Source organism: Camelina sativa, chromosome 11 (assembly GCF_030686135.1).
Source record: "Camelina sativa cultivar CO46 ecotype springtype chromosome 11, ASM3068613v1".
NCBI classification, from domain to species: domain Eukaryota; kingdom Viridiplantae; phylum Streptophyta; class Magnoliopsida; order Brassicales; family Brassicaceae; genus Camelina; species Camelina sativa.
This window is the reverse complement of record NC_141890.1, coordinates 13,634,503-13,660,222: the sequence shown is the minus strand read 5'-3', so window position 1 is coordinate 13,660,222 and position 25,720 is coordinate 13,634,503. Positions and strand designations below refer to the sequence as shown.

Below are 25,720 nucleotides of genomic sequence, written 5' to 3'. Positions count from 1 at the left end.
TTCTTACGCTAATGGAAAAGTTTCATAAATTGTTGTTCTCAAATCTCAATTTCGATGCAAGAGAGAGAGAGAGAGAGAGAGAGAGAGAGTTGACTCATGGCATTAACTAGCGCAGCTCTCTAAATCTTGATCCTATATTTCCTCCCACACGACACGAGCTGTTTATTCTTTACGGGTATATGTATTTTTTTTTTTTGAACAAACAGCTCGTGTCGTTTCTCTAATGGTGCATGCGTCGTGTATATAGAGCTCCGCACGTTCCCGCCACAATCGCAAGGTTTTAAAACTTTATGTAACTATTAAAATATCACCCTGAAAATCTCAAACGCAGTTTTGCAGAGCATCACAACACAACACACGATAATGATTTCTGTTCAATAACTCTTCTCGGTTCAAGATTTTAACTTTATTGTTTTTACAGAAAATAATATATGAGCACAATATATTCCATCAATAAAATAAGAAACAATGAAATTAAGGTCTTCTGTTTCCTTTAATTAAAGACAATTATATTTCTTACAATCTTATTATTGAAATTAAGAAGCATATACCGCAATGTAATAACTCTGCTTTGAGTTCTCTAACCAAGAAAATGTACAAATACATCCTCCCTAGAATGCACAAGTATTTTTATCCACAAATGTACACTTAATCAACATATAATCTCTTCCACGCAATAAAACCCAACTAAAGAAGCCCTCTTTTGTTTGCAAATCTACAATAGTTTCCCATATAAAGTTTCTCATTCTATACGCAAATTCTTTGCCGAATCAGATTCCATGGATCTGTAATCATCTCGAACTCTAACGGCTCTCCAGTCAGAGTCCTCTTTTGTCTGTCTCAGAGCCATGAAGTGAAGTGCATCACTCCGAACCTGGTAAATGTGACAAGCCCATGGGTAAGCGTCAGGTGCCGACCAAACCTTCTGTTCCTCAAACTCAGTCTGCTCGGCCAGAGACGTTGGCATGCAATAGACTGTGTTGAGCTCTGGCTCAACGAAACCAGCCACTGCAACACATCCTGGAGAGATGAATCCCTCAGGAGCCCGCGGATGCCAGATCGATACAGGATTTACGTAATCATCTAAGCAATTTCTCCACACCTGGGAGGGGAATAACAATATTATGTATCATGGTAAAAACACATACACAGGTTTGATTGGTTTGCGTTCTATCGTAATTTGGATGCTGTGCTCTTAATAAGACGGGTTCATGGTTGAAAATGTTGTGTGCTTAACTGCAATGGATTCAAGGTGAAATTAATTGATGAGAGACACTTACGAGGTCATAACCCACTGGAAGTGCAAACACTCGATTGGTGTTATTGTAAACAGCAGCAACATTTGGGGGATGGCTACCGACATGAGCAACATCACCCACTGACACGAATCTGGCAAAAACAATAATGACGAAAACTGTTTTAAGTTTACACGGTTAACGAGGAATGCGGAATGCAGCTACAGCATCGTTAGGGTACTACTAGATAACCAATTTATGAAACAATAAATAGTTTTGGAATTTTAAATCTCTTTTGGCTTTACTTACCCCTCTGGACAACTGGGTCTCCAGATAGTGCACACTCCTCCATCCTCCGAATCCTGAAAGCAAAAAAGGAAATAATTGTAAAGCAAACCTCAAACAATTGATCTGGTGTTGAATTATTGACATCTATTGATGACAAGGGTTTGAGGTGTTGATCCTGGTCTCCACCTCTTAGATAAAGCTAGAACTCACAATTTTCGAGTGTCATCAAAAGAAATTAAATCTAAGGCAAGAAAATCAGAAAATTTCAGTCCTAACTGGTTGGTTGCACACAGATGCAACCCCTTTTTCAGCTCAAAGATATAGAAAGGATTATACCTGCTTTTTACACAAAGAACATCGACCTTTGGATTCTCTCTCACTACTCCAGATTTTGGAGAAGTTGATACTATGTTTGACAAGCTTTCTATCATCTGAGACAGAGCTTGAAGAAGAAAGTTCTCTCGATTTAACAATAGCTTTGTTTTTGTATGTTTTTGAGTCTCTTCCATCAGCCTCATTCCAAGCAAAATACACATGCCTCTGGCTTGAAGGAACCTGCAATGAGAAGAAAGAAAATTCATTAGGTGAGTGTTGCATTGGCACGAGCCTCTATACTTGCATAATTTACACTGGTAAGTAAGTTATGTGGAATATAAACTAGAACAGTTAAACCATGCTTTAGGGTCTTTTACTATTAGAAAATAGAAGACAAAAGCATATTTTGGAGTATTCATTTCAAATGTAATTTTCTCTTCAATCATAGCCAAATTAATTAATTAAAATATTAAATCTATAACTATATGTAGAGTAGGGATAGTAATAACCTTGAGAACAAGATTTTTCATGTTAGACTGATATGCTTTCCACATTTTGCGCACTACTGAACAGATTCTAACAGCTTGGGGTTCAAGTCCATCTGATTCTTCTGGCACGCTGCACTTTATAACCCGAGCAAAACTCTCTGACTTCCGAAAACTCTTGAGATGCAGTATGAGATGCGAGGGCCTTTGGCTACCTGCCTTTGCCAATTCCAACGCCATAAGTTCCTCCCAAGGCACATCCCACATGATCTTGCTGGGTTTCTTATCCATCTTATCCATATCAGAGCACTAAATGGAAGCAAAAAGTCAGCTAATAATATAATTTTAAGACACTAGTGGAAAACTTTCATGTGAAATCGTATTCTAGTTGGTTTAACCTGTAATAACACAACTCTCTTGTTGGTCACCATGACAATGCGTTTGTATGGAACAAGGAAATGCTCTTCATAGCAATCAGACAAAGCGAATTTTGAGGGTTCCCTGAATATTTCTGTACAGCCAAAATGCCGACTTGCTTCTGCTAGGTGAAGGAGCATCTGCAAAACCATATAACCAACATAATTCAGAGTTTCGAGCATGAGTGGCAAGCTTGACTAGAAGAATGTAAGTATGAAACTTGCTGTAATATTCTTTACAAAAATAATAGGATAGTCAGACTTGTAGTCATGAAGTCTCACTAGTAGACAAGAAAATAAAATGAGGCGGTACCTGGCCTATAGCTTCCTTCTCATCATATTCCCTGAGTATACCATCAGCATGAACAGCACGGGGATTTCTAATTCTCTCCAAGGCGGTCCTGTTGCTCAAAACCTCCAAACATCTGGTACAACTTGCTCCAATTCCATCAACAGTCAATGAGAAGAAATCTAATGCACCACTCACTGGTTGTACGATAAATCCTAGGAAAGCCCGTCCTACTCCATGGGCAAACCCTAGAATTCCATTTTGTCGAGCGCTCTCTACAGGCTTTGTAACAACTCCTGTTACCCCAAAGGCAACACCTTGTGCTAGGGCTTCTGTTCCTTGAACAAATGCATCACCTACACCGGTGATCCTCCTCGACCAAACCTGATTCATATTCAGACCTCTTTTATGGAAACTGCGAAAGTGATAATTTCAATATTATAGTAAGAAATATGTACCTGTTTTGCCCGTAGTTGCAGGAATTGACCATCAGTTGAAAGCTCAGCAAACCCTTTGCTAAGAGAAGCCAGTGTTGAGCTAGTCATACCCAAAACATCTACTGAGAATATCAAATGTAAGGGATTGTGGATCAAATCTCTCCATATGCGATTCCCGATGGCTGGAACGATTGAACTTTTCCGTATAAACCGATCTCTGTGCATTACTCTCCTGAGATGGACCTAAATGTAGATATTGTTTTGAAACATTAGCAACATTCTCGCTCTCTATCTTTTAGAACTAAATTCTAACTACAGAACATGATGAAATAGCTTGTGGTGTCAGGCAATGAAACGCTTTTTAGCCACAAGTTGTTCCATGATAGTCCAAGAAAAAATCGTCTGCGCTACTTATCCCGTATTGGGAGTCAAGAGAGAACATGGCTTCTACAAGCACATGCTCAACAATTCATAATATACAACTAGTTCCCAGTTCTCACATGAAATGGAACGAGGTATCCCAGCAATTAGTTCTATTACCAGGTTGTGCAGGAGGTAACGCCAACAGAAAGATTGTAATCACTATTTCATTTCATAAATGAGGAGTAACATCAAAGGAAAATCAATCACCTGAATTTTGAATGCATTTCCAACAGCAGACAAAATGGGGCTCCAAACACCAAGAATTCCGTGAGGCCTCTGAGCTGGCGCTGTTTCCAGTGACACCTTTAGCCTTACCTCTGAAACATCTATGAGGCTGAAAATCACAAAAAAGTAATACAAAAATTAAGTTTGGATGGAATTGCCCAACTTGCATGCCAAAAAGGTCAAACAGTATGGACTTTGTCCCTGAGAAGATATATAGAAGAAAATAATACTTTATATGTATCTCAGGATCAACTTGCGCGACACTAGAACTTTTGGGGAGACGGTCCATCTGAAGCTTATTGTAGAAGTCAGCCGACGCCCAAATGATAGGCTCGTGAATGTTTAGTCGCCAGGTATTATCTGTCACCTGTCAATTGAGTAGAAAATACATCATGTGCTTTAGATAGTATCTCAAAGTTGCGTTTGAGTCTATGGTGATAACTGATAAACCTCACTAGAAACATACCCGTACATACACATATGGATACACTTGAATGCCATCAATTTCTTCATTACACATTGTAATTGTCATCTTAAGCACTGGTTGATGACTATCTCCGGTGTTATCTGGTGCCAATAGTACTGGCATTAAAGTTAGAGGTAGCTGGTTATCAATCTGTAAATGACCCAGAATGATTTTGAACCTGCAAACCATAAAGTATATTGATTATTCGGTTCCATCATCCCATCTATACAGGAATATAGACATAAAAAGAAAGCAATACTGTGACATTCAAGTTACCTGCTAGTTCTTCCCTCATCATACCCAGTGGAGTAAGATACAAAAACTCTTTCAAGGTAAAAATATGATAACTCTTTCGGTACGTGATCCACAAGAGAGATCCCCACTAGTCCCATTTCAATTATGAACTCCAGAGTGGTGGTCTTGTGTTCTGTAGGTGTCTGAGGAGTAGAATATCCATGATTCCCAACCGATGTCAAAGATATGATTTCGTTAGGACTCTGTGAAGTACTGTCATCATCGGTGAATCTAGCAATCTTGATATCACCAATTTCTTGCACATGAAAGTTCACTTCTAACTCCCTAAACAATTCAGAATCCACAACACCTTTTTCCATGTCTATTTTGAAAACACCAGAGCGGTGATCACTTTCAACCTTCGTATCCAAGAGTTTCTGACCATAAGGATCTTCCCAAGCAAAATTTGCTGTTGTAAGGGGTTCCAACAAAACCCACGAATCTTCATCAAAACCAGATTGGCGAACACTGACGCTTTTGACAGTTGATCTATTTTCAATCCTGGTTTGAAAAGTTTAACAAAAAAGGAAGAGATAAGGAAACTGTGTTGTTTCACAAGCTTGTATGTCTGCTGCTTGTAGAGAAGATACCTCATAGGACCGTTGCTTGGTCCAAGTCGAAATACAACTATAAAACGTGACCCTTCTTCAAATCCTCGTATCTCTGCTTTCACAAGTCTCCGTGCACCATTGTGACTCTTTAATACAAGAACAATTGTGTCCTCTCGAGTAACTTGAACGGGAAATGACCACTCTGTTTCTCTTAACCGGACCTGAAATTAAGAACGTCACAAGTAGATGATACATCATTAACATAAACAAAAAGAGATGCCCTTACCTCTCAAAATGAAAACATATGTGGTACCCAAGGGAAGTATGCATATGTTAAACCATCTAACAACATAGAGCATAATCGACTTGCATTGCAACTCAAATTTACTGCTACTAGAAGTCTCACTGGTTTGACTGAGCAATATCATGCTACGTGCCTCCAGCGGACACCTTAAATAACAGCTACGACCATTCTTTTGTTTTGTTTCTATATCTCAGTTTTGCAACTCAGTAACTAAAAACAAATAAGGGGAAATAGCTAAGGATGACGATTCTACAAGATTAGACAGCTCACCTGGAGTTCATCTTTACCACTTGGCTGGAAAACAAAGGAGACCCTCGAATCATAAGCATGGAGTACTTTTGGTTCATCTGCACTGTTCAATTTAATATATATGTCTTCACCGATCCTGTTGGTGAAAGTCATGAATGGTCGAACAGATATGATCTGAAAATAAATTTGAGTCAGTAAGTAATAAAAAAGAAGATCTCGAAAATAAAATGCTTGTTACCTTTGTAGGAACTGACTGGTAAGTGCAAGGTTTTGTAGATAAAAATAGCCGCATGCATTTTCCATCGGGATCATAAGCATCAACATCCAAAGATCCATCCTATTAAAATAAAGCCAATGGTCAGCGAAACTCAATTTTCGAGAAAACTAGTCTACTGAAACAAATTTAGTTAATATATAACTGACCATGTCACCAAGAGCAGAAAGATCTTTTGCAGGACCATGTTGCTGACTGCCAAACTGAGATATAGACACTGACAGGCCCAGAAGTTTGAAATTCAAAGTAGAAGCAATTGTATGACCTTCATATATTTCTTCTTCAGTTACCTCCTCCAGGACTACGTCGTCATTCTTTTTGTTTCGAAATGGAAGACCAACTTTTCTTGTTTGCTTCTTCCCTGACAGATCCAGAAGTCTCAGGGTAAGTGAGGGACACCTCGCAATCGAAAACCAGAACGGAGCGTAGAGTCTGATCATCTTCGACAAAACTTTTTGTTGTTCATCGTAGTTTTGTTCCAGTATTACTTGAGCAACCCTGCTTGCATGTATTCAACAGTATGAGACCAAATAAACCAGAAAACTTATACAATTATAACACTTCAACAGAAAGAACAAGACCTTCCAGTGGCAGAACTTCTGAGTCCAATTGTCTTCGCAGGGACACCATTGGGGTGAGATACAAGGACAGCTTCCTGCCAAATTCAATAAACCTAATAAATATACAAGGGGGAATAAATGAAACGGAACAAAAATTCTGAAGGTGATGTGAGTCTAGGTTTCATTTCCTAACACTTACATCCATTGGTAGCCACCCTCTTTGTGGCAGCAAAGAAAAATATAATTTGTTCCTTATATCGACACTATACACCTTCACAGTTTCCCCAGAGCCAAAGACACTTCTACAGCGACAAATAAAATGACCACTGGCTTGCATCTCTAGTACTGAGTACTCAGCTCCAAATGGAAGACAATTTGCTATAGAAAACGGTGATTTAACCACAAGAGTCCAATCTTGAATAGGATCCGAACGTATGTCCTTTGCAATTTCTGTTGCTTGGATGTTCAAACAGAACCACAATTTTTTATTATCTCCAGAAGTACTGCTTATCTGAGTACAACATAGCAAGTGCTCAGATTCAGCAAGAGCCGATATAGATATTTCAGACTCTGATTCACAAGCAGTCTCTGATTCCCCTGGCCTTGAAACCACAGAACTCCAAGAATATACATCAGAACCATCAGGCATTACACACTTCAGCTTCAGAACATAAGATGCAGACTGTGCCAATCCTGACAAGGGAACCGGCAACGTATCACCAGATTTCAGTAACCCAATTGGAATATCTGGTATTGAATTGACTTTAGACTGCAGGCAGAAATCCAATAGGAAGTCAGTATTGTTCTCCACCGAAACTAGAGACCTGACATTTACGTATCTGTTTCCATCCTGCATACTAACTTCACTTGCAACTACATCGTTTCCCAACCGCCAACAAGCAGCAGGTGCAGCATAATTCAGCCTCACTGTGGTCCAAGGACCCTCAATGCTAGGACTTACTTGAAGAAATCCAGATTTTTTTTCAGTGGAGGATTTGCTTTGGTCCACCACATTAGACTTTGCTGGCAACAGTATCGCACATCTTATTTTTCCACAGTTTTTTCTCTGATCCCCTTGGTTCATGCCCTGCAGGAGAACGGAAGGCAATTCATTACCGATTTCACAAATCATTTTATTTTACTCTCCGTAATGTGTGAACCCAGTAAGCCGAGAAATCCTTTACATATGCATGTAAAGATAGTAAATTATCATATTCTACACACTGATGTCTAAATCCCGACACAAAAGACATGCCAAGTTAAGGATTTCTTACCGTGGTTTCAGTTGTAGACAAGTCTAACCAGACAAGGTCATTGGCATAATTGTGCTTGTGTAGGTTGTCCTTCATATATCGTGCTATCTGCTTTAAAGGAGCCGAAAAAGTCCCAACAGTCGCACCTAAATCGTGAAAACAAAACACCGATTTATATACCAAAAATAAAAGAAACACTTCAATTCCGATATATTAGCACGTTGATATACAAGCCACAAGAACTAAAGAAACGAACCTTTTCCAACGTCTGTCACTATTAATTCCAAGATAGAGTCCTCCTGGGAAAATAAAAGAACAATACAGTTAAGGCCGCTTCAACCCTGATCTTGAATGCCAAACCAGTCAAAATAATACTCATTATACATGTTATAGACTAAAGTTATACAAGAGAGGGTACAAGCAACGACATCAGAAACTAAGATTTCCCAAGCTATAAGCAATGCATTAAAACTGTTTCTGCTTTTTGTGCGACCACAAGTAGTAGAAATACAAATAGAATGGTGATGGACATGAGAATCCAAAAAAGAGGACCATGACCGTTAAAAGAAACAGAATCCAGCAGTATTTAGGGGATACAAATTAGTTTTAGGTGAACAAAGGATGATATATGTCATGGAGGAGGGAGCATACCAGAGATTCAATTCTGAAGAAAAATATTTCACTCCAGTTAACCAGTTCCAGCTCAGAGGATAACATATTTGAGACACTTCCACAAGTACGTGCACTTTGCTGACGAAGGACTGATTCAACTGGGGAGTTCTGATTGGGAGACAAGCGTATGATTCCAGTGTATTGATGAGAAGATAATCCAGAAGTTCTTGGAAGCTACAAACATATCATAAACGAATGTAAGAAAACAAGGTTACTCCACATAACACCTTCTGCAACGCTTCTATGTAGAAAAAATTAATTCATAAACTCAGTAGAGAGTCACAAAGGGTGCAAGCCATAAAAGACAAAAGAAACTGAAAGCACATGGCATCAAATAAACTCATCCTTCCTATAGCATCATAGACAAGTAAAAGAAGAGGAAATAAAAGGAGACGCAAGAGACCCAGGGAGGTAGAAATATGTATATAAAGGTGCCACAACACATGTTATCATTGTTTTTAAGCAGAAAGGTACCTGCGCATCAATCACAATAACTGTAACCATTATTCTAGGGTTCCTGCATAGGTCTCCTCTGAGATGAGAATCCAACATATTGGTCAAGACAGGAACTTTAACGGGTCTTATGTCCCCAGATGGCATCTTTACAATATCCTTAAATCCTTTGATTTCAGTTGCTCTGATATATATATCCTGCCCAAGCTTGTTTTGTGGTATTATGAAATAGTTTTTCTTCTGGTGCACCTCAATGACAGATTTTCCATTGTCAACTTGAGGAAATGCTCCCTGTAAGAAGTAGCAAACGTAAATCAAGAGAGAAAGAATATATGACTCCTTTAAAAGAGAAGGTAAAACCAAATAAGTCTCCTTCACCAAGGACCAAAGGAGAAGTTCTCACTCTCTCTTTATGGTATTCATGGACGTTGCTAAGACTGTTCCAACTAGAATACGCCTGGATAATTGTATTAGCATTTGAAACTGAGACATTAACATTCAAGTCCTTTGTAGACGTCAAGCGTAACTGAGAAACCGCACCGAAGGATCTAGGATTGAACTGGTACCTGCAACCCGATGGAACATAGCCATTATATAAAATATACTCCACATTCGTCGGACTATATAACAAACAGAATAAACAGAGCAAATCACCCGCTTCCCAGAAAGGTTTTAGACATAAACATTTCTATACTACTGAGTCTTAAAATGGCACTGTATTAAAAATAAAACCTTAAAAATCCGTCTGCAGGCTCAATGAAAGGCTCCCATGCTTCATATTTATCATTATATGACCTGGCAGCTAAGGAGAAGTTGATGGTTGAATTTGTGTAGCCGGTTTTGCCAAGTAATCCAAAACTTATATTGTTCAAAGATATGTTAACCAATGGAACCATCTGCAAAGTACATAGATACACCATTATTTTTGCGCAGATAAATATGCCACACATATTTATTTGGTTTTCTTACCAGTCCCCCGTAGTCATCAAAAAGTGCAGCAGAAAAAGTCCCAATTTCAGCATGAATGACCATGTTATCAGTCCCCCCAGGCAAATCCTGGTCTGCTAGCTTTAACGCAAATCTCCTTGGTGGTTTTTTCAAACCACTACGGACAATAAAGGTCTTCAACTCATTGCCTATGCTCCATATACTAAATGGTTCTGCCCTCTGCCAGAAATCAGAAGTATCCCACAAACTATCCTCAGCAAAATGATCACCAGCTACCATATCGCTACGAGCGCATCTTAATTTGGTGAAATCATATGGTTTTGGAGAGCCTTTACATGCAACACAACCCATAGAAACAAAACCCGGTGGTGCTTGAGGCATCCAGAAAGATATACTTTCTACTCCCCTGTGTTTCTTGACACGTCCAACAAGTTGGAAATCAACAGGGGCTCTGAGGATCTCTTGCTCGGTAGTATCATGAAGAACCACACAAGAGTTTGGAGGTTCATACCTACAAATTCACCCCAGAAAGAAATTAACATCCAACTTAAAACAAGAACAGGATGCACAAAAATGAAATAGTACATCATATTATGACTTACCCACTAACAGCAATATCTCCAAAATAAGCCATCCCCTCAGAAACTATTGGTCGCCATATTGAAACTTTCTTTTGCGAACCTGAGCCCCTATTCCACCATATCAATTCAAAGGTGGCAACAGCTTCAAATCGCTGAGCAGAGTTAACAGAATTTAGTAACTGTGGCTGTGTGGGCTGAATATTATCAGGAGTAGAACGAACATCCACATAGCTGGATTCTTTTGGCAAGACTCCAGTGGATCTAAATAATATATGACGTAGCTCATATGGTCTTCCTACTAAGTTGAGAGTAGAGGGATCCGCAGGTAAGAAACTGCCAATACAATTATCCACACGCCAAAATGCTAAACTTGATTGAGAACTGCATTGTAAACAAAAGCAAACATAAAAATGTTAATCATCAACGGAGGAAATTACTTCAAACTGAATTGAGAAGCATAGACGTACTACAATGGTTATGGATATTAACCAGAATCAGGAAAAAAAACTCAAATGAACAAACAAACAAATTTCCACATTTTGCACCACTAAAAAAGCTAGTGTATTGGGTAAGACGAGAAAAATAATCAGAAACCTAAAAAGATGTAGAGTTCTAAAATCCTGTTTTCATTTGAGACTGCCGCATATAAATCACATAGACACAAGGCAAAACAACCTATGCGAAATGTCAGGAAAAACAGAAAGTAAGCATGTTCGCACATGTCTACACAAGGGAACATACATCCCTATGATTTCAGTTTGTGCATGTTGCATTGTGTCCATGTATGTGGAAATGAGCTACTCGTAAAAGTGAGAGGTTCGTAGCAGCATACATATCTGTGGAGCTGATAGCGATACAATCTCTGAGAGAACAAGGGGAAACAGAAGAAGCCAGGATGCAAAAGGCAGAGGACAGTGAAGGCGGCATACTTCCACTTGATACCACACAGCCTAATGCCACATAACCCTTTGGTGCTTCAGGGAACCAAATGGAACATGAATTATCTCCTTCATCTTTGTCTAAAGGTGACCAAATCGGTTTGAAAGATAGAGGCCTCTTCACTCTCATTAAATTGGTGTTGACAACAAGAACCCCTTTAGTTGGTGGCTTGTCCCTGCCATGAATACACTAATTAGTAATAATTAACTTGAAAAGGCTCTTACGTAACCAGTTATATAGTATATTCTAGAATGGTAGACTAACAATGGTGTCAAATAGTCGCCAAGACTTGCAAAACCAGGGGGTGGATGGGGTCTCCAGAATGCATATATTTGATCTGTATAGGGATCTGCATGCAATGTAAGTAATAAGTACCAGGTACCAAAGATTATGAGAACTGATAAATTTAAACAATAACTCGACATACTCCTGATGGTCCCAATTTTATCAAACTCTGAGCAGACGACAGTCATTTTTCTGGATGTCATCCTTAGAAATGATAAAATATCTTCTTCAACAGCTATAAACAATCTCAAGATGCTGAATGAAAAGTTCATAAATATGTTTGAAACTGAAAGGCGTATGTTAGTCTTCCCAGAAACACTTGAATACTTTACAGAGGTGTCAAAAGGTTCCAGAATTTTCACTCCATTACTCTCCATGGTTAAACCCAACGTATGAGCACTCATTTCAATTTCATCATTCTTTATGACAACCCTGTACCAGAAAAAGACAAGGAAAGATGGAATTATAGACAACAGATGTGCAAGACTTTATCAAGTTTAATGCAACTAATCATGCTTAAATTTCAGCTCCAAGAAGATTATCACAGATAAGCCACAGACCTGCCATAAGCATCCAACTGAGCATGCAAAAGTTTGTTGGAGAGTAATGGCGTTTTAACTACGTCTTTTGATGTGTTGTAGAAAGTAAGTTCTGGCCCAATAGCCTGCAGTAGAGGAAATGAGCTTCAAACATTTAAATGGAACTTTTCTTGACTATATAAAGAAGAAAGTTGGCCACTATAAGAACCTGGAACTCAATGATCAATTCCATGGACCTCTCTGTTGAGGTACTGGGAGATTGAGAAATCAGATCTTCCTTCCTCTCAGAGTTTTGTTGTGGGGCTTTATGATATACTTCCAACTCAACTCCATCCTCTCTCGAAACAGAATAGCTGCTGCAAGCTCCCAAAGAGATACATGAATCCAAGACTTGGCCATTCTGGATCAGAACGAATAAAGTGAGACAAACTAAAAGGACAACAGATATAATTACGAGTAAAAGTTTTCAAATTGAAGAACTTCTATACCTTAAAGACTACATTTCTGAATTGCAACCTTTTCCCACTTCCTACATAGATAATAGGCTCTGTACTAGGTGAAGAAAGGATGCCTCCATTTCTATCTTTCAGATATAGCGTTCCACCATTACCATCATAAACAAAGTTATCAAATTTCTCATCCTCAACGATCAAAGGACCCAGAGGAGAAAGAAACGCTTCAGCGGTTTGTTGCTTGTAGATAGACTTATCCATGATAATTGCGTCGACCATATTAAGGTTTTTATCTTCTTCACTTGATAGCACACTGCCTATAGTAGGGACAAAAAACTCTACTACGGCCAGTAGAAAATCCAAAGCTACAAGCAGCTGTGGCCTTTGAATAGAAACGGAAACAAAAGTTGACAACTGACCAAATTGCGCATCAAGAGTGAGCATCGAAGGAAAGGGTCTAATATCACTCTCCTTGGTTACATGTGACTGAGTTAATCCCTGATCTTCATCAGTCAGAAAATGTGACTCTTCAAAATCTAAATCTGCAGGTCTTCCTACAGCTAGTCTGAACTCTTTTTCAGTTCCTTCACGGTTGTCAATAACACTGAATCCCTTCAACGTTGCAGTAAGGAAACCCTCATCGTGTGTATTGGATTTGTAGAGAAGCCAGCCACCAGTGATCTATAACCATACACGAAAAGATGTTAACTCAATGTGCCATGAGGTTGTTACAGCTGTGATATCCCTTTGAGATTAATAAGGTAAATTTCTAGGACAATATAGACCATGAAACGAGAAAATGGTAACCAAAGAAATATGGAAGATGCAGAGCCATAAGAACAAGCACACGGATGATACCCGTAACTCGAAAAGAATTACACAAAAGGCTGATTTGATAATGCCAATGCCATGTCTACTAAGATAAAGCAAAATATAGCGGAAATAATTATTCTAAAACCTTTCTGGGGAACCAAGTGAGGCAATTCCTAATGAATTACAATTATCAATGCAAAGTAATCCTTCACACTCGGCCCTCTTCAAGAAAGAACTTAAAAAGTACATATGCCCCAACTCCTCACTAGTTGGTACTTACTTCTATCTCTCATAAATGTATCAGCTATGGCAGATCTACTAAACATACTCCTAGACAAAAATGACAAATGAAATGAACATGGTACATGGAAACGGACCTGTACAGCGGCCAACGGTGCATCTCTTGCTGTCCCAGCATACAAACACAACTCCACCAGGTTAATGACAACAGAAACCTTCATTGAAATCCATGCATCACCTTTTTCTGTTTGAGCAGCATTAGAATTCTCAGAAGTAAGATTTTCATGTAACTTTCTTGACGATGTCACAACATCACCACTCAATGGTGGCACAGTATGTGGAAGCTCAGAAATATTAGACTGTGCACACTCTGTCAAGATCTGGTATTCTCTATTCGAGAGGGCTGCTCTTAGTTCATCTATCTGATAAAGCAGAGAATTTCGAAAAAGCATGAGTAAAAAAGTATTACGCTACAGACTGGATATAAAACATTATCATTACCTCGATAGAAACTTCAATGTTTGGTGTCTGATGCAACAAATCTCGCAGAGATCTGTTAATGGTTACAGAAACCCCCTTCACATCTTGAATTATGCTTTCACCTATTTCAGCTCCAGAACCAACATTAAGGTTGATATCCATGACCTAAGTTAATGTTTTTTGGGCCAGCGGAGAAAAAAAATTAGGAGAGGGTCAAAAAAATTAAAAATTGCACAAAAAAAGTTAAAGCGATATCAACAGAATAAATCATGCTCCTCCCAGTAGCCAAAAAACAAGAGTCCTCACCATTACTTTCATAGTTTCAACGTGAACTGCGTTCATCTCATTTTTGTCTCCAGCAAACCACTGGAAGGTATTGCTCACAGTTATATGCACAATATCGAGCTTCAGGTAACTGCCAAAAAACAAAAACAAAAAGTACATCAACCACTCGGTTGACAAAAAAAAAAAAAAAAAAAAAGTACATCAACCACTCTTGATAAGTTTAGAAAAATTCACAGGACCAGTAATTGTTATAACAAAAATGTGTAAATGGAGAAAAAAAATATGTGGGTAAGGAAAATCAAAATCAAAGCATGAACTTACTCAGGGCTATCAGTGTGCCGAGGCATGACAATTATGGGCTTCTTAAGAGATAGATCTAACTTAAGAGCAGGAGATCCTTCAATTTCGCTAGTCGTAAACCACTTCTCTGAGTCCGTAAATTGATCCTTCATCTTGACAACCCCTTTTGAATCACTTGGCACAAGCCCCATAAAGTATTCAGCAACCTACATTGTGGAGACTGAGTGTAAGAAGCAAGACAAAAAGTTACTCGTATCTATGCAGAGATAATGAACTACCTCTTGAATAAAGCGATTCAGATAAACAACGCGCACTTCAGAAAGTTGTCCAGAGAGACAGTAGTCGAAACCTTCATGATCTTCATCAATGGTACTGAATGATGTAAAAGCCAACTAGCAACAAAAAACGAACAGAAAGTAAATTAAGACAGAAACTAACATCTATCTCTTCTACACAACACATTCACATTCCACGAAGAGAAAAGTGAAAAGAAACAAACAACCAATACCTCAACAAAAGAAGTTCCTCCAGGGTCTCGCATATCACAGATCCAAAAGTAGAGATGGTCGTCCGGAAGGCTGTCATCACTGATTCGTAAATTTCCAAGACTTGCCGTAATACTGAACGAGTTTGGGAAGACCTTCAAATAAATGGGTATCAGCACAGAAAGTGCCCACTTAACTTATGAAAATTTACTATACTAAAGAAACGAGAAGAGTTGAATTTTGCAATGCAATTCAAAGAGCATGATCACACCTTAATATCTGTCAGCAGATTGTCTTGTGACAATGTGGCAAACTTAGTTCCATTCTCATTCATTAGGAATATCTGCGCTCGAGCCATGTTCAATGCCAAGTTGAAAATGATTCTAGATTTCCCCTTCCCTAATAAACCCTTGACAGCTGCATCCCTAGAAACTTCAAATCCATCTCTTCTTGGAGAACTATGCTCTCCAGCTACAGGAGAATTGTCCTCAAAAGATTCACAGCTTGGATCCTCAACAGTGATAGCATTTACAAACTCCAAAATAGCAAGAATTGTTGGCCTTCGACAGAAAAACGATAATGTAGCTAAAGTTACCATAACCTACAAACGTCAGCCAAAAGTTGAGTGATTTAGTACGGCTTGACTTTATAACAATGAATAACTAAGATCTCCGGACTGGAAGATGCAAAAGCAGAAAACTATCAACCTGATTATCAATGTTTTCATATTGAGGTGACGTCTGATGGTATATGACTATCTGAGCCTTCACGAAACTATCCAGCGACTCAGTTGTCTCATTCCTAGTGATATTCATGTTGTCGACAGGGAGCAACCCATCAATACGACTAAAACTAGGGGTCTTGAGAGATGTATAGTCAATGGAATCAACCAACATTTCTGGTGCTTCATAAAAATTTTCCTCTCCTTCACTGGTAGTAGGATCATTTCCTTCAGGGCTCCTGCTCTCAGCATCTTCAAAGGATGGAACCACTTCCGAAGACTGAATAAAGGATCTTGCCAAATAACAAGACTCGTTTAAACCAGAATGGCTCACCAAATCTTCTATTTCCAAAGATTTTAATACGGTCCCAATAAACATATCAGTCCCTCTCATCGAAATTTCAACCTGGTTTCACAAAGACAGACATACTTTCAGCAAAAGGAATAAGAAATGACGAAAAGATAATTAAGAAGCAAACATCTTACCTTCCCACCTATGGCCCTAAACTCGAACAATTTACTCTCTCTGGCAAGAAGCACGGCCATGAAAGAAGCATCATGCTATATAAACATATACTCAGTCAAAGTATGTCGCAGCTAACAACTAGAAATTAATTTATAGTTTGTCTTTACCTGATGACCATAACTGCAACATATTTTGAGTTCATCAAGCACACCGGTTACAAATACACTCTCCAACTTAGATAAATCAAAAAGATCTTTCTGTTCTGTTTCTGACTCCTCACTGTCAGATGAAGTATCAGAAAGACCGGCTATGGGAGCAGAACCCTGTATATTTAGGTGAAATTTAAAACTTCAATCAACTAAATAGCATATCGTCAAATGGAACTCTCTCACAGTAGACGCCCTATATATAAGTGGAAGTAAAGTTTAATATCTCCTATCAGTCAAAATTGAATTTACCGAGGCCCGATAGACAGCACCCTGCAAACGGCTGTGCCATGTTTTTCTGGAGTCTTCAGAATCAAACATCAATATCAATGCATTTGCATCCTCCATAACCTGACAGGAAGAAAAATAAAAGCTGCAGAGCCAAATTTTTATTGAATTTTACAATCAACGGAATGAGATCTTAGACCTGTCACTGATGAAAACACACAATCAAACATAAAAAGCAGGAGGAAACTTTCCCTGCATGTAATGAGTCAAGTAAATGAGATGCAAACCTTCTCATTGACCCGAGAAGCATTACGAATGGACAAGACATGCTCTACTCCTCCAGCAAGCTCCACAGGAACTTTGTATATATGCTTCCCCCGTAAGCTACAAAAGATTTGTTAAAATATTATTAGAAAAGAAGGAATATGACAAACAATGAAACGAACAGGTGGAATTAGGCAAATAGAAATTTCAACTGCTTGATCAACAGCATACAATTTTGGATAATGAGTTCTTACACGATAGTTACAAACGGAGATCAATGACACTTTTAGTGGATTTTCAGTGAGACAGGGAGAGCTAGATAAACCGATTCAATATGACAACCAAGAGCATACCAATGATTTAATTTTCAAATGTCTCCGATAACAGAAAACATTGAGCACAAAAAGGCAATCATGCCCTACTCTTCCCACATGTTGATTCTCGTATTTATATACCAATAGGTTTTATTACATATAAGGGACTTGTCTTCATTGAGTTTGTACAGGCCATTCATTTTATCCAATCACCTAATCTTTAAAGCCACTACCATAGCCTAATTGCAAGAGTTAGAAACACACCTGGTATACTGCTTATAAGATTTTGAGCCAGGACTTTCGAGCACGTAGATAAAAGGACCAACTAAGCATAAGTACCGCCGCTGCCACGTAGCTTCTCTTCCCTATTAATGGAATTCACAATGCGATAAGTAACTAGTGTCCAAGTAGACAAATAGTTTGCAACAAGGAAATTGATTCTGGTTAGCTAAAGGAACTGACCTTCCAGCTAAGAATAGATAACCACCCCTCGAAATCGGCTTCCTCCCATGGACGAAGAATGTGGGAGCTCTCATCATCCTTAGTTTGGAATATTTGTGCGACTTGCATCAACCTATGGTATCGAGCCGGTGAGAAGTGAAAGCCTAAGGACGGTAGCCGAACAGCAAGTCTGGTTGATGGATACGATGGGTTTGGTCGACGAATCTACGCAGCATAACAAGCAAAAATGTTGCTACGGATCTAAAGTCTGAAACATAATTCTTTTTACTAAAAATGTAATTGCCAGATGTCTAAAATTTACCTGCTGAAGTTTTAAGAGTACCCCACACTTATCAATAACTGGCAAGAAAGTTACACTGCTCTCCGTGCCAGAACCAGAAGATCTTTTTGAGGATGATTGTTTCCAGGAGTAATCACCATCAACAAGTAAAGCGGACACATCACTCAAAACTAAATCAAACTGTAGATACATATCCATTTCCTCTGTCAGTTCATGCTTATAGTCATCCTGCAAATTTAAATACATAGAAATTAGAGAACCATTATTAGAAAATATTTGAATTATATTGTTAAGCCAACTGACACTTTAACATTACCTGGGAACGGATGACCAAATTACCCAAGTCTAGAAGAAGCTTTGTAGAACGATGATTATCAGGACGAAATTCTGTTGGAATTGTTATTTTGGGTGCTGCAATATCTAAGTCTAGCAAAAACCTGGTTGTTTTGTACAACGTCATTTACTATAACAAACATGACATATATTTGACCAAAGAGCATATGGGAGTAGGAACAGACCGTGAATGATCTTTCAATGCTCTATTCATTCCTTCTTGTGCAGTGCGTCTAACTTCATTAATAGTTGACTGAGAAGATAAGTAAGAGGTTATAATGATTAATGTAGTTTTCCATGGGTAACTGAATATAAGGAAAGTTCAGAGATTTAATTCCAACAGTGTTTTAATAAGCTGCCAGGAACCATTGTAGCTCAAGTGCAAGGAGCAGGCTCTACAAATAGTTTTGCCATTTTCGTCACAATTAATAAGTCAGAGATGAAGTATTATATTAACGGCGTAAGCTTCAGTTCCAGTTTTTAAAAATAGTCGCATGAAACTCGATAGTTCAGAATACCCAGGTATCTTGTACACTATTGAAAAGTGACAGAAATTGCTACCTAAGATCCTAATTTCATCATGATGATTACTTACCAAAGATAGTTAACAGGCTATATAACCCTAATATGCACTAGTGTTTGCCAACTGTATATACCATAACACATAAATAACACACCTGTACAGCAGCTGCAGTTTCCAAAGCTATCGTCTGGCTCACAGCAGTACTGCTTTCGAAGAAGTTGACAATTCTATCAATGGAATCCTTTAGATACTGCAGATGGCAACACAATCAGACACATATTTGTTTTAAAAAAAACAACTTTTCCTCAGAGAGAGGTCACATACAGTCATATAACATGGAGAAGCTTTTGCAACAAGACTCCAGTCAACTTTAGCATCAAAGGGCTTATAACAGAAGACAGCAAGTATAGAGTGAGAGGCAGGCGCACTCTGCAGAGAGAAATACATTTTTAAGAGTTATAAGATGCCGCTGATAAATATTTTACAGCCGGCAAAACGAAAAAAATTCCACGTAAACAAACCTCAGCAAGTAGACCACTAGGAGATGACAAGCGATATCTCCCTAATTTAATGTCAGCGATCTTTGTTTCTGGGAAAAGCTTAATGGAGCAATTAAGACCTTCACATGATAATTCAGCAAGGCATTCCTTCTCCCCATCATAAAGTTTTGAAGCACTATGCTTCATCTGCACCTCCAAGAAAGTATGGAGAGCATCAGGTTTTGCGCTGTCGATACTTAATTGCTCATCACCTTCTTTGTACCCTATGACTTTGTTTAACCGTTCCCAATCTTCGTCTGTGAATTGAACAGATTCCCCTTCACCTTCAGACACTTGAGTCGTCCTGAAGGCATACATACAAGAAACTTGAGAATAAATTTTAGGAAAAGGAGTTGGGAATTGGGAAGGAACCAAAGTAACATTTACCCTCCAAACGGCCACCATGAACTTTTAGCCTGTTGCTTCTTCGAGTAATTTTCTGCCTGTACCGACCTCTCAACAAACTTGTGCGCCAACATCCTTTACAGAAACTCAAGGAACTTAGCCACAATTAGAAATAATTAACAAAATTATCCTTATTTCTACATCATATGAAGCAGAACTCATGTACTATGACATATAAATGTAAAACAGAGAGTCTTGGATGAAATTAATTGATATTCTTGGACGCAACTAAAATTCCTATTATTATATCTTACCTCCATTGCAAAATAACTTCGGTATCAAGTTCCCGATCAAGGGCCTCGATTTCTTCATCATCATCAGCAACTATTCTACTGATATCAGATTTCAGCAACGAAGCATAGTGGGTGATGTATCTCTTCCGTAGACGAGTGTACTTTAAAACATGCTCCCATGACATTCTCCCGCTGTCATAAAAGTAACAATTTCAGAAAATGTAAACAAAAACTGATGTAAGGAACTGCAAGGAAGCGGTTTCCACAACTAATACAAATTACACAGAAAGCCAGCGCCGATCAGAAAACATAAATAAAAAATATAGATACCTTGCTATCTTAATTTGTTCTGAAACAACTCTGTAAGCATATTTCCACCAAGATTTTGCATCGATTTTCACTGGAACAGATGGACGGTAATGTGCAAATTTCAAACGCTGATTAAACGCAGCAAAATTATCAGCAAGTTTCATGACATCCCTGTATCCTCCCTGAGAAGAAAAAAAACACAGAGAGACACAATCAAGACCACCGGGGACAGCCAACTATACATGGGTAGAAGCATCGAATGTTTTGTTTTACCTTTGATAAACAAAGTGTCACATCATCTAAGTTTACATATGCCTTCTGCAACGGTTGAGCAGTATTGGAAGATTCGTTTGCTTGAGACTTAGAGTACTTCGCATTCCCTGAGACAGGTTGCAGAATATAGAAATGCTTTCTCGTGAGGCAGTCAGCTGGCTTACCATCCTTTGTGCCAAATCTAAAAATCTAGATATTTTCACGCACCCAATATTAGATTTTGGGTAAGAGACAATGGACATGATAATTATGTTTCCACTATATACATGACTTTGCTTGTCAATACCTGATCCCACTCAAAAGGAGTTAAAACCTCCCATGGTTTGTCAATATGCCATGGAGAGATGTCAGAATCAAGATAGAATGCAAGCCGATCAAGTTCAACAGACTGAAAAAAGGCAAAAGCAAACAGTTATGGCAAGAAAATATTAATGTGACGGACCCTTGGTTTTGTTTCTTGGCATGGGTATTCCTTTCTCAATGCAGTCAATCCAGATATTAGTTCCGTACAAAGACTACTACATAACACTAACCCTTCAAGAGAAAGGTCCAAGTCAATCTTGTTCTGGTACTTCTTACTATACCCACATAACCTCAACTTACTAAACTAGATTACAATAATAAACTACTTACTTACAAGCAGACGTGCATGAGAACTAAACATAAAACCCTTATAAATAAACAAAACTAAGAAACTGAGGGACCTTAAAAACAATGTAATCCACAAGACCAGAAATGTTTGTGCCAGTCAGATATTGATGAACAAATCTATACCTTTTGGATGGACTCCAGAGTCCCACCAGTAATAAAAGTCTCCTTTCCACTCTCATCAATGGTTACAGCTGAGAGTTTCTCTAGTGTAACACCAGCTGAGAAAGGGTGGCCAGGATTGCTGCACATATAACATAAGCTGTTCATCATACAAATGGGTAAACAATCAAGAACAAGAAAAAAAAAGCTTCTGTTACAATTTAGTTACCTCTCTAGATCCTCGTATCTTATGTGAATATTTGATATTGACAGCTTCAAATTTCCAACAATTGTGTTGACTAATGATCCCATCCATGATTTGTTCTTTAAAGAGAATAAGAAATTATGGTTGTTAGTTTGGTACAATATTTCTCCCCATGTTATCTACTACGAGTAAGTAGCACTAGCCACACCATTTCAGTCTGCAGTCGACGAGCTCTTTCTACTAGTTTCGTTTCCATTTCCTATTTACCACAAAACAGAAATTGATTCAATAACTCACATTAGATAATGGAATATGGTCATAACATGAGCAATATATCTCACCCGTATTAGATTTCTTTTTGCCTCCTGGATAGAATCTTCACTACGTCCTTCAACATCAGTTGCGGGTTCCGCTAATACAAAAATTCGGTCAAGATAAACCACTACAGGCTCCTGTCCAAGCCTGGTCCATGGTACCTAAAACGATAATTTTAAAACGTATCAATAAATGGGTCTAACTGAGTGTAGAAATCGAAGGGAAGGTGAATTATTGAAGAGATCTAGGCCCAAAAAGTTTGATATTAACCCTAAAAACAATAACTAATGCATGATATTGAGTAAGATCACTGATGGAGACCATGACAACAATTGAAAATACTATTCATGAGCAAAGATAACTAATGCACTCAAGTTTGCATTCTTTAGGTTAGATAAGATAGGAAATAAAACACACACAAGACCTTGAGTTTCACTGATCCAAGAAATCCAGCTTTAACCCTCACAGGTAATTTCAACGCATTAAGTGCTTCTGGTTTAAGTTGCATATTTTTCAGCTCTACATCTCCTGCGAAATCAAGTAAAACCAAGAGCTATATTAACAAATGTCCGAGAAATACGATTCCATAGTGATTAGATTAAAAGCAATTTCATTGAAAGGGATATGCTAAATCCTTCTTTTTCATTCAGTCGTTGTAACTGTGAGAGGAAACTAGGCAATCATGAAATGAATAACCAGTATAATAAACCATAAAACAAAGCTATAAAGCATGCACGCAAGCGGGATGTTCCCGTCAAACTAAACAACATTAATCCTAGAATTATACTCCCACTCGTCTGCCAAAAACCCAGAAGTATGAATATTTGACTTTGCTTTCAATTTCTACACGGAAATAACTCGGACTAAACCCAATTCCAGAAAACTAATTAAAATCCAAGTGTAGGTCTTCAAATACGTTGCGAAGTCGCATCACACAAAATCTGACCAGTACTCACATTCGTTTACAGGTCAAAATCGCTCTCCTCAATAGCACATTTGAACTCAAATCCAGACAAATTACACAAATTCAAAGAAGAAAATAGAAAACAATCTGACCTTGCCAAACACTGATCTTAAGAGCTTCCTTATTCAATCCCCTCACATAGTTCCCCAAATACCTTTGTAACAAGTACGCTACCTGATCTTCCAACATCTTTGAATCCTGCAAATCAAAATTCGCAAAGTAATAGGGAAGAAGAAAAAACAAGAAGTCGAAATCAAGTAAATCGTGTGATTTAGAAGAGACGGAACGCGTGGAACGAAAATCTCAAGAGTTCGATTTCGATCGGACTAGAAGGGGGCAACGAAGGAGACGCATGTGGGATCGTTTCCTCAAGAGCACGCAAGAGGCGGTTGGAATTGTGAAATAGTCATGACTCATGACTTGGGGGAGAGTTACTACGGGGCTCTCAGTTAAAAAGGAACTTATAAAAATATCTGATGTTGATGACGGTGTTGCTGTGTTTATCAGTTGTCGACATAAAATTAAAAATTAAAATACTAATTAGGGATTGACCTGAGAACTAAACTAAACCGTGATAATTCAAATTGAACCGATGTCTACTGTGAAAGCGAACCAAAATTTCAATTATAATTTAACCGGTGGAGAAATTCTTATACCAAATATACTAAACCGAACACAGACTTATGCAACCGAATTAGATAAATCAAATGAAAGAAAATTTACTAATACATGTAATTTCTACGTAACCCTAATAGTACTGAATGTTTAAAGTTTCTACACATAAATTATGAAACTATTAATTTTTAACATTTTTAAAACAAAAGCGTCATTTTATTATTTACTAGGTAATATCCCGCGCAAATGCGCGGATTGTTGTATAGTATAATATATTAATTAATATAAATTTATTTGATAGTCATAAAAAAAATTAACAAATTAATTTAAATGTCATTAACATCTTTTACACGTTTATTTATTCAAATCATACAATATCAAAATATATAACTTATTTAAATATAATCATGCATACATTATACATCTCTTAAAGTTATTTGTTTTTTATTTTTCAACTTTGATAATAATTTTCATTAGTATTTTAGAGCATTTGAGGTAATAAAATATTATTAATAATAAAAACAAAATTTTAATATGTAATTTAAATATATAGTATAAGTTTTTCATATAAACTAACACATAACCTAAAGTGTTTAATAATTAACGACTAAACTATTTTGAAAGTAAAAAAAAAAATCCCATAAAATCATATGAAGTGCAATCAAAGTTTTAAAATACGATTTTCATTCATTTTTTTAAAAGATTTTTTTTTATATTCCCTTTAGTTTAAGATATATTGCTAGGTTTAGTTATAATTTTTTATCCTTGTAATAAAGGCTAGATAGAAAAAAAAATCAATTTGTTTTTTATATAGAAAAATCTTTAAAGTACATATTTGAATTAAATTTAAAAAATTGTGATTTTTATATGATTATATGTTGAATCACAAACTGAATATAGTGATTATTATTCTAAAATAAATGTATTACAATTTTGTTGGATGTAAGTGAGAGTTAAGAAAATTTGATTTGATAATTATATTACAATTTTTTATATATTCCCCTTAATTTAGGTTATATTGCTAGGCTTAGTATTAATTTTTCATCCTTGTAGTAAAAGCTAGAAAATAAATAAATACCAAATTGGTTTTTTATATAGCAAAATCCTTAAAGTACATATTTGAATTAAATTTTAAAATAATGATTTTTATATAATTATATGTTGAATCACAAACTAAATATAATGATGAGTATTCTAAAATATATTTAATACAATTTTGTTGGAGGCAAGAGAGAGGTAAGAAATTTTGATTTGATAATTATATTACAAAATTTTCTTTCATGAGAACATTTCAAATTTTAAGAATAACATAAATATACATGAAATTGTAAGAATTAATCAAACATCTAAAGTAAAGAATTAAGATATTTTCTTTAGCTTGATTCCCTTATTATGAGATGGTTATAACCAAAATATTATTATGGTCATCGGAATTTTATTATACATATTAGAATACATATGTATTTTAAATCAAAATAATACAAGAAAACAAAGAAGAAGTACATAAAAAAAACAATAAAATTCAAAACAATGTAAAATATATAGTAAACAAAAAATATAATCAAACTCTTAATTGGGATTTCAACCTATGCAAGAACATTATAAAAAACAAAGAAAAAATTTAGGATTTGGGATATGGTGGAGGAGAATGTGAGAATGGTTATTTATAGGATAAAAAGTGATGGGAGTTATATTTCTAAAATAATTAAATAAGAAGAGTTACAATTATAATTAATAGTGTGTTTAAATGAAAATGAATGGGGGAGAAAAAATCAATTC

At 37.2% G+C, this 25,720-nt stretch overlaps 1 protein-coding gene across 2 annotated transcripts; it reads right to left on the bottom strand.

The window, feature by feature from the left end:
- Positions 1-469: 469 nt before the first annotated feature.
- Positions 470-23,823, bottom strand: LOC104727970 (uncharacterized). Of its 2 annotated transcripts, XM_087474889.1 has the most exons (63): positions 23,419-23,823; positions 22,787-22,890; positions 22,389-22,523; positions 22,256-22,306; positions 22,072-22,166; positions 21,867-21,984; positions 21,379-21,480; positions 21,093-21,281; positions 20,841-21,001; positions 20,532-20,702; positions 20,260-20,352; positions 19,855-20,176; positions 19,658-19,762; positions 19,488-19,583; positions 18,996-19,063; positions 18,794-18,914; positions 18,499-18,705; positions 18,198-18,401; positions 18,000-18,100; positions 17,445-17,541; positions 17,182-17,280; positions 16,891-17,046; positions 16,744-16,818; positions 16,244-16,663; positions 15,808-16,137; positions 15,560-15,691; positions 15,330-15,443; positions 15,073-15,257; positions 14,773-14,881; positions 14,488-14,631; positions 14,124-14,408; positions 12,970-13,614; positions 12,690-12,881; positions 12,503-12,606; positions 12,085-12,374; positions 11,922-12,006; positions 11,551-11,832; positions 10,740-11,099; positions 10,159-10,648; positions 9,922-10,085; positions 9,593-9,755; positions 9,211-9,480; positions 8,716-8,910; positions 8,321-8,363; positions 8,086-8,210; positions 7,011-7,898; positions 6,833-6,906; positions 6,401-6,749; positions 6,216-6,314; positions 5,999-6,151; positions 5,464-5,645; positions 4,856-5,374; positions 4,580-4,757; positions 4,344-4,480; positions 4,096-4,222; positions 3,487-3,708; positions 3,053-3,412; positions 2,722-2,880; positions 2,348-2,632; positions 1,860-2,078; positions 1,545-1,597; positions 1,281-1,389; positions 470-1,102 (listed from the first exon to the last, which is right to left on the bottom strand). In XM_087474889.1, exons 1-63 carry the CDS (start codon positions 23,513-23,515, stop codon positions 743-745), a joined length of 12,567 nt encoding a protein of 4,188 aa, XP_087331015.1. In that variant the 5' UTR covers positions 23,516-23,823; the 3' UTR covers positions 470-742. The 2 variants fall into 2 exon arrangements, with proteins under 2 accessions (XP_087331015.1, XP_087331016.1); XM_087474890.1 differs by lacking the exons at positions 470-1,102; positions 1,281-1,389; positions 1,545-1,597; ... (12 more) ...; positions 6,401-6,749; positions 6,833-6,906 and having other exon boundaries at positions 7,854-7,989.
- Positions 23,824-25,720: the final 1,897 nt, after the last annotated feature.

Bases quoted from the DNA above. Each gene is read 5' to 3' on its own strand.
- LOC104727970 (XM_087474889.1), bottom strand. From the start codon at position 23,515: ATGTTGGAAGATCAGGTAGCGTACTTGTTACAAAGGTATTTGGGGAAC. The intron at 19,064-19,487 runs GTGTGTTATTTA...TTATCTTCTCAG, and splicing joins AAACTGCAGCTGCTGTACAG to TCAACTATTAATGAAGTTAG. The intron at 13,615-14,123 runs GTCCGTTTCCAT...GTATGGTTATAG, and splicing joins CACCGTTGGCCGCTGTACAG to ATCACTGGTGGCTGGCTTCT.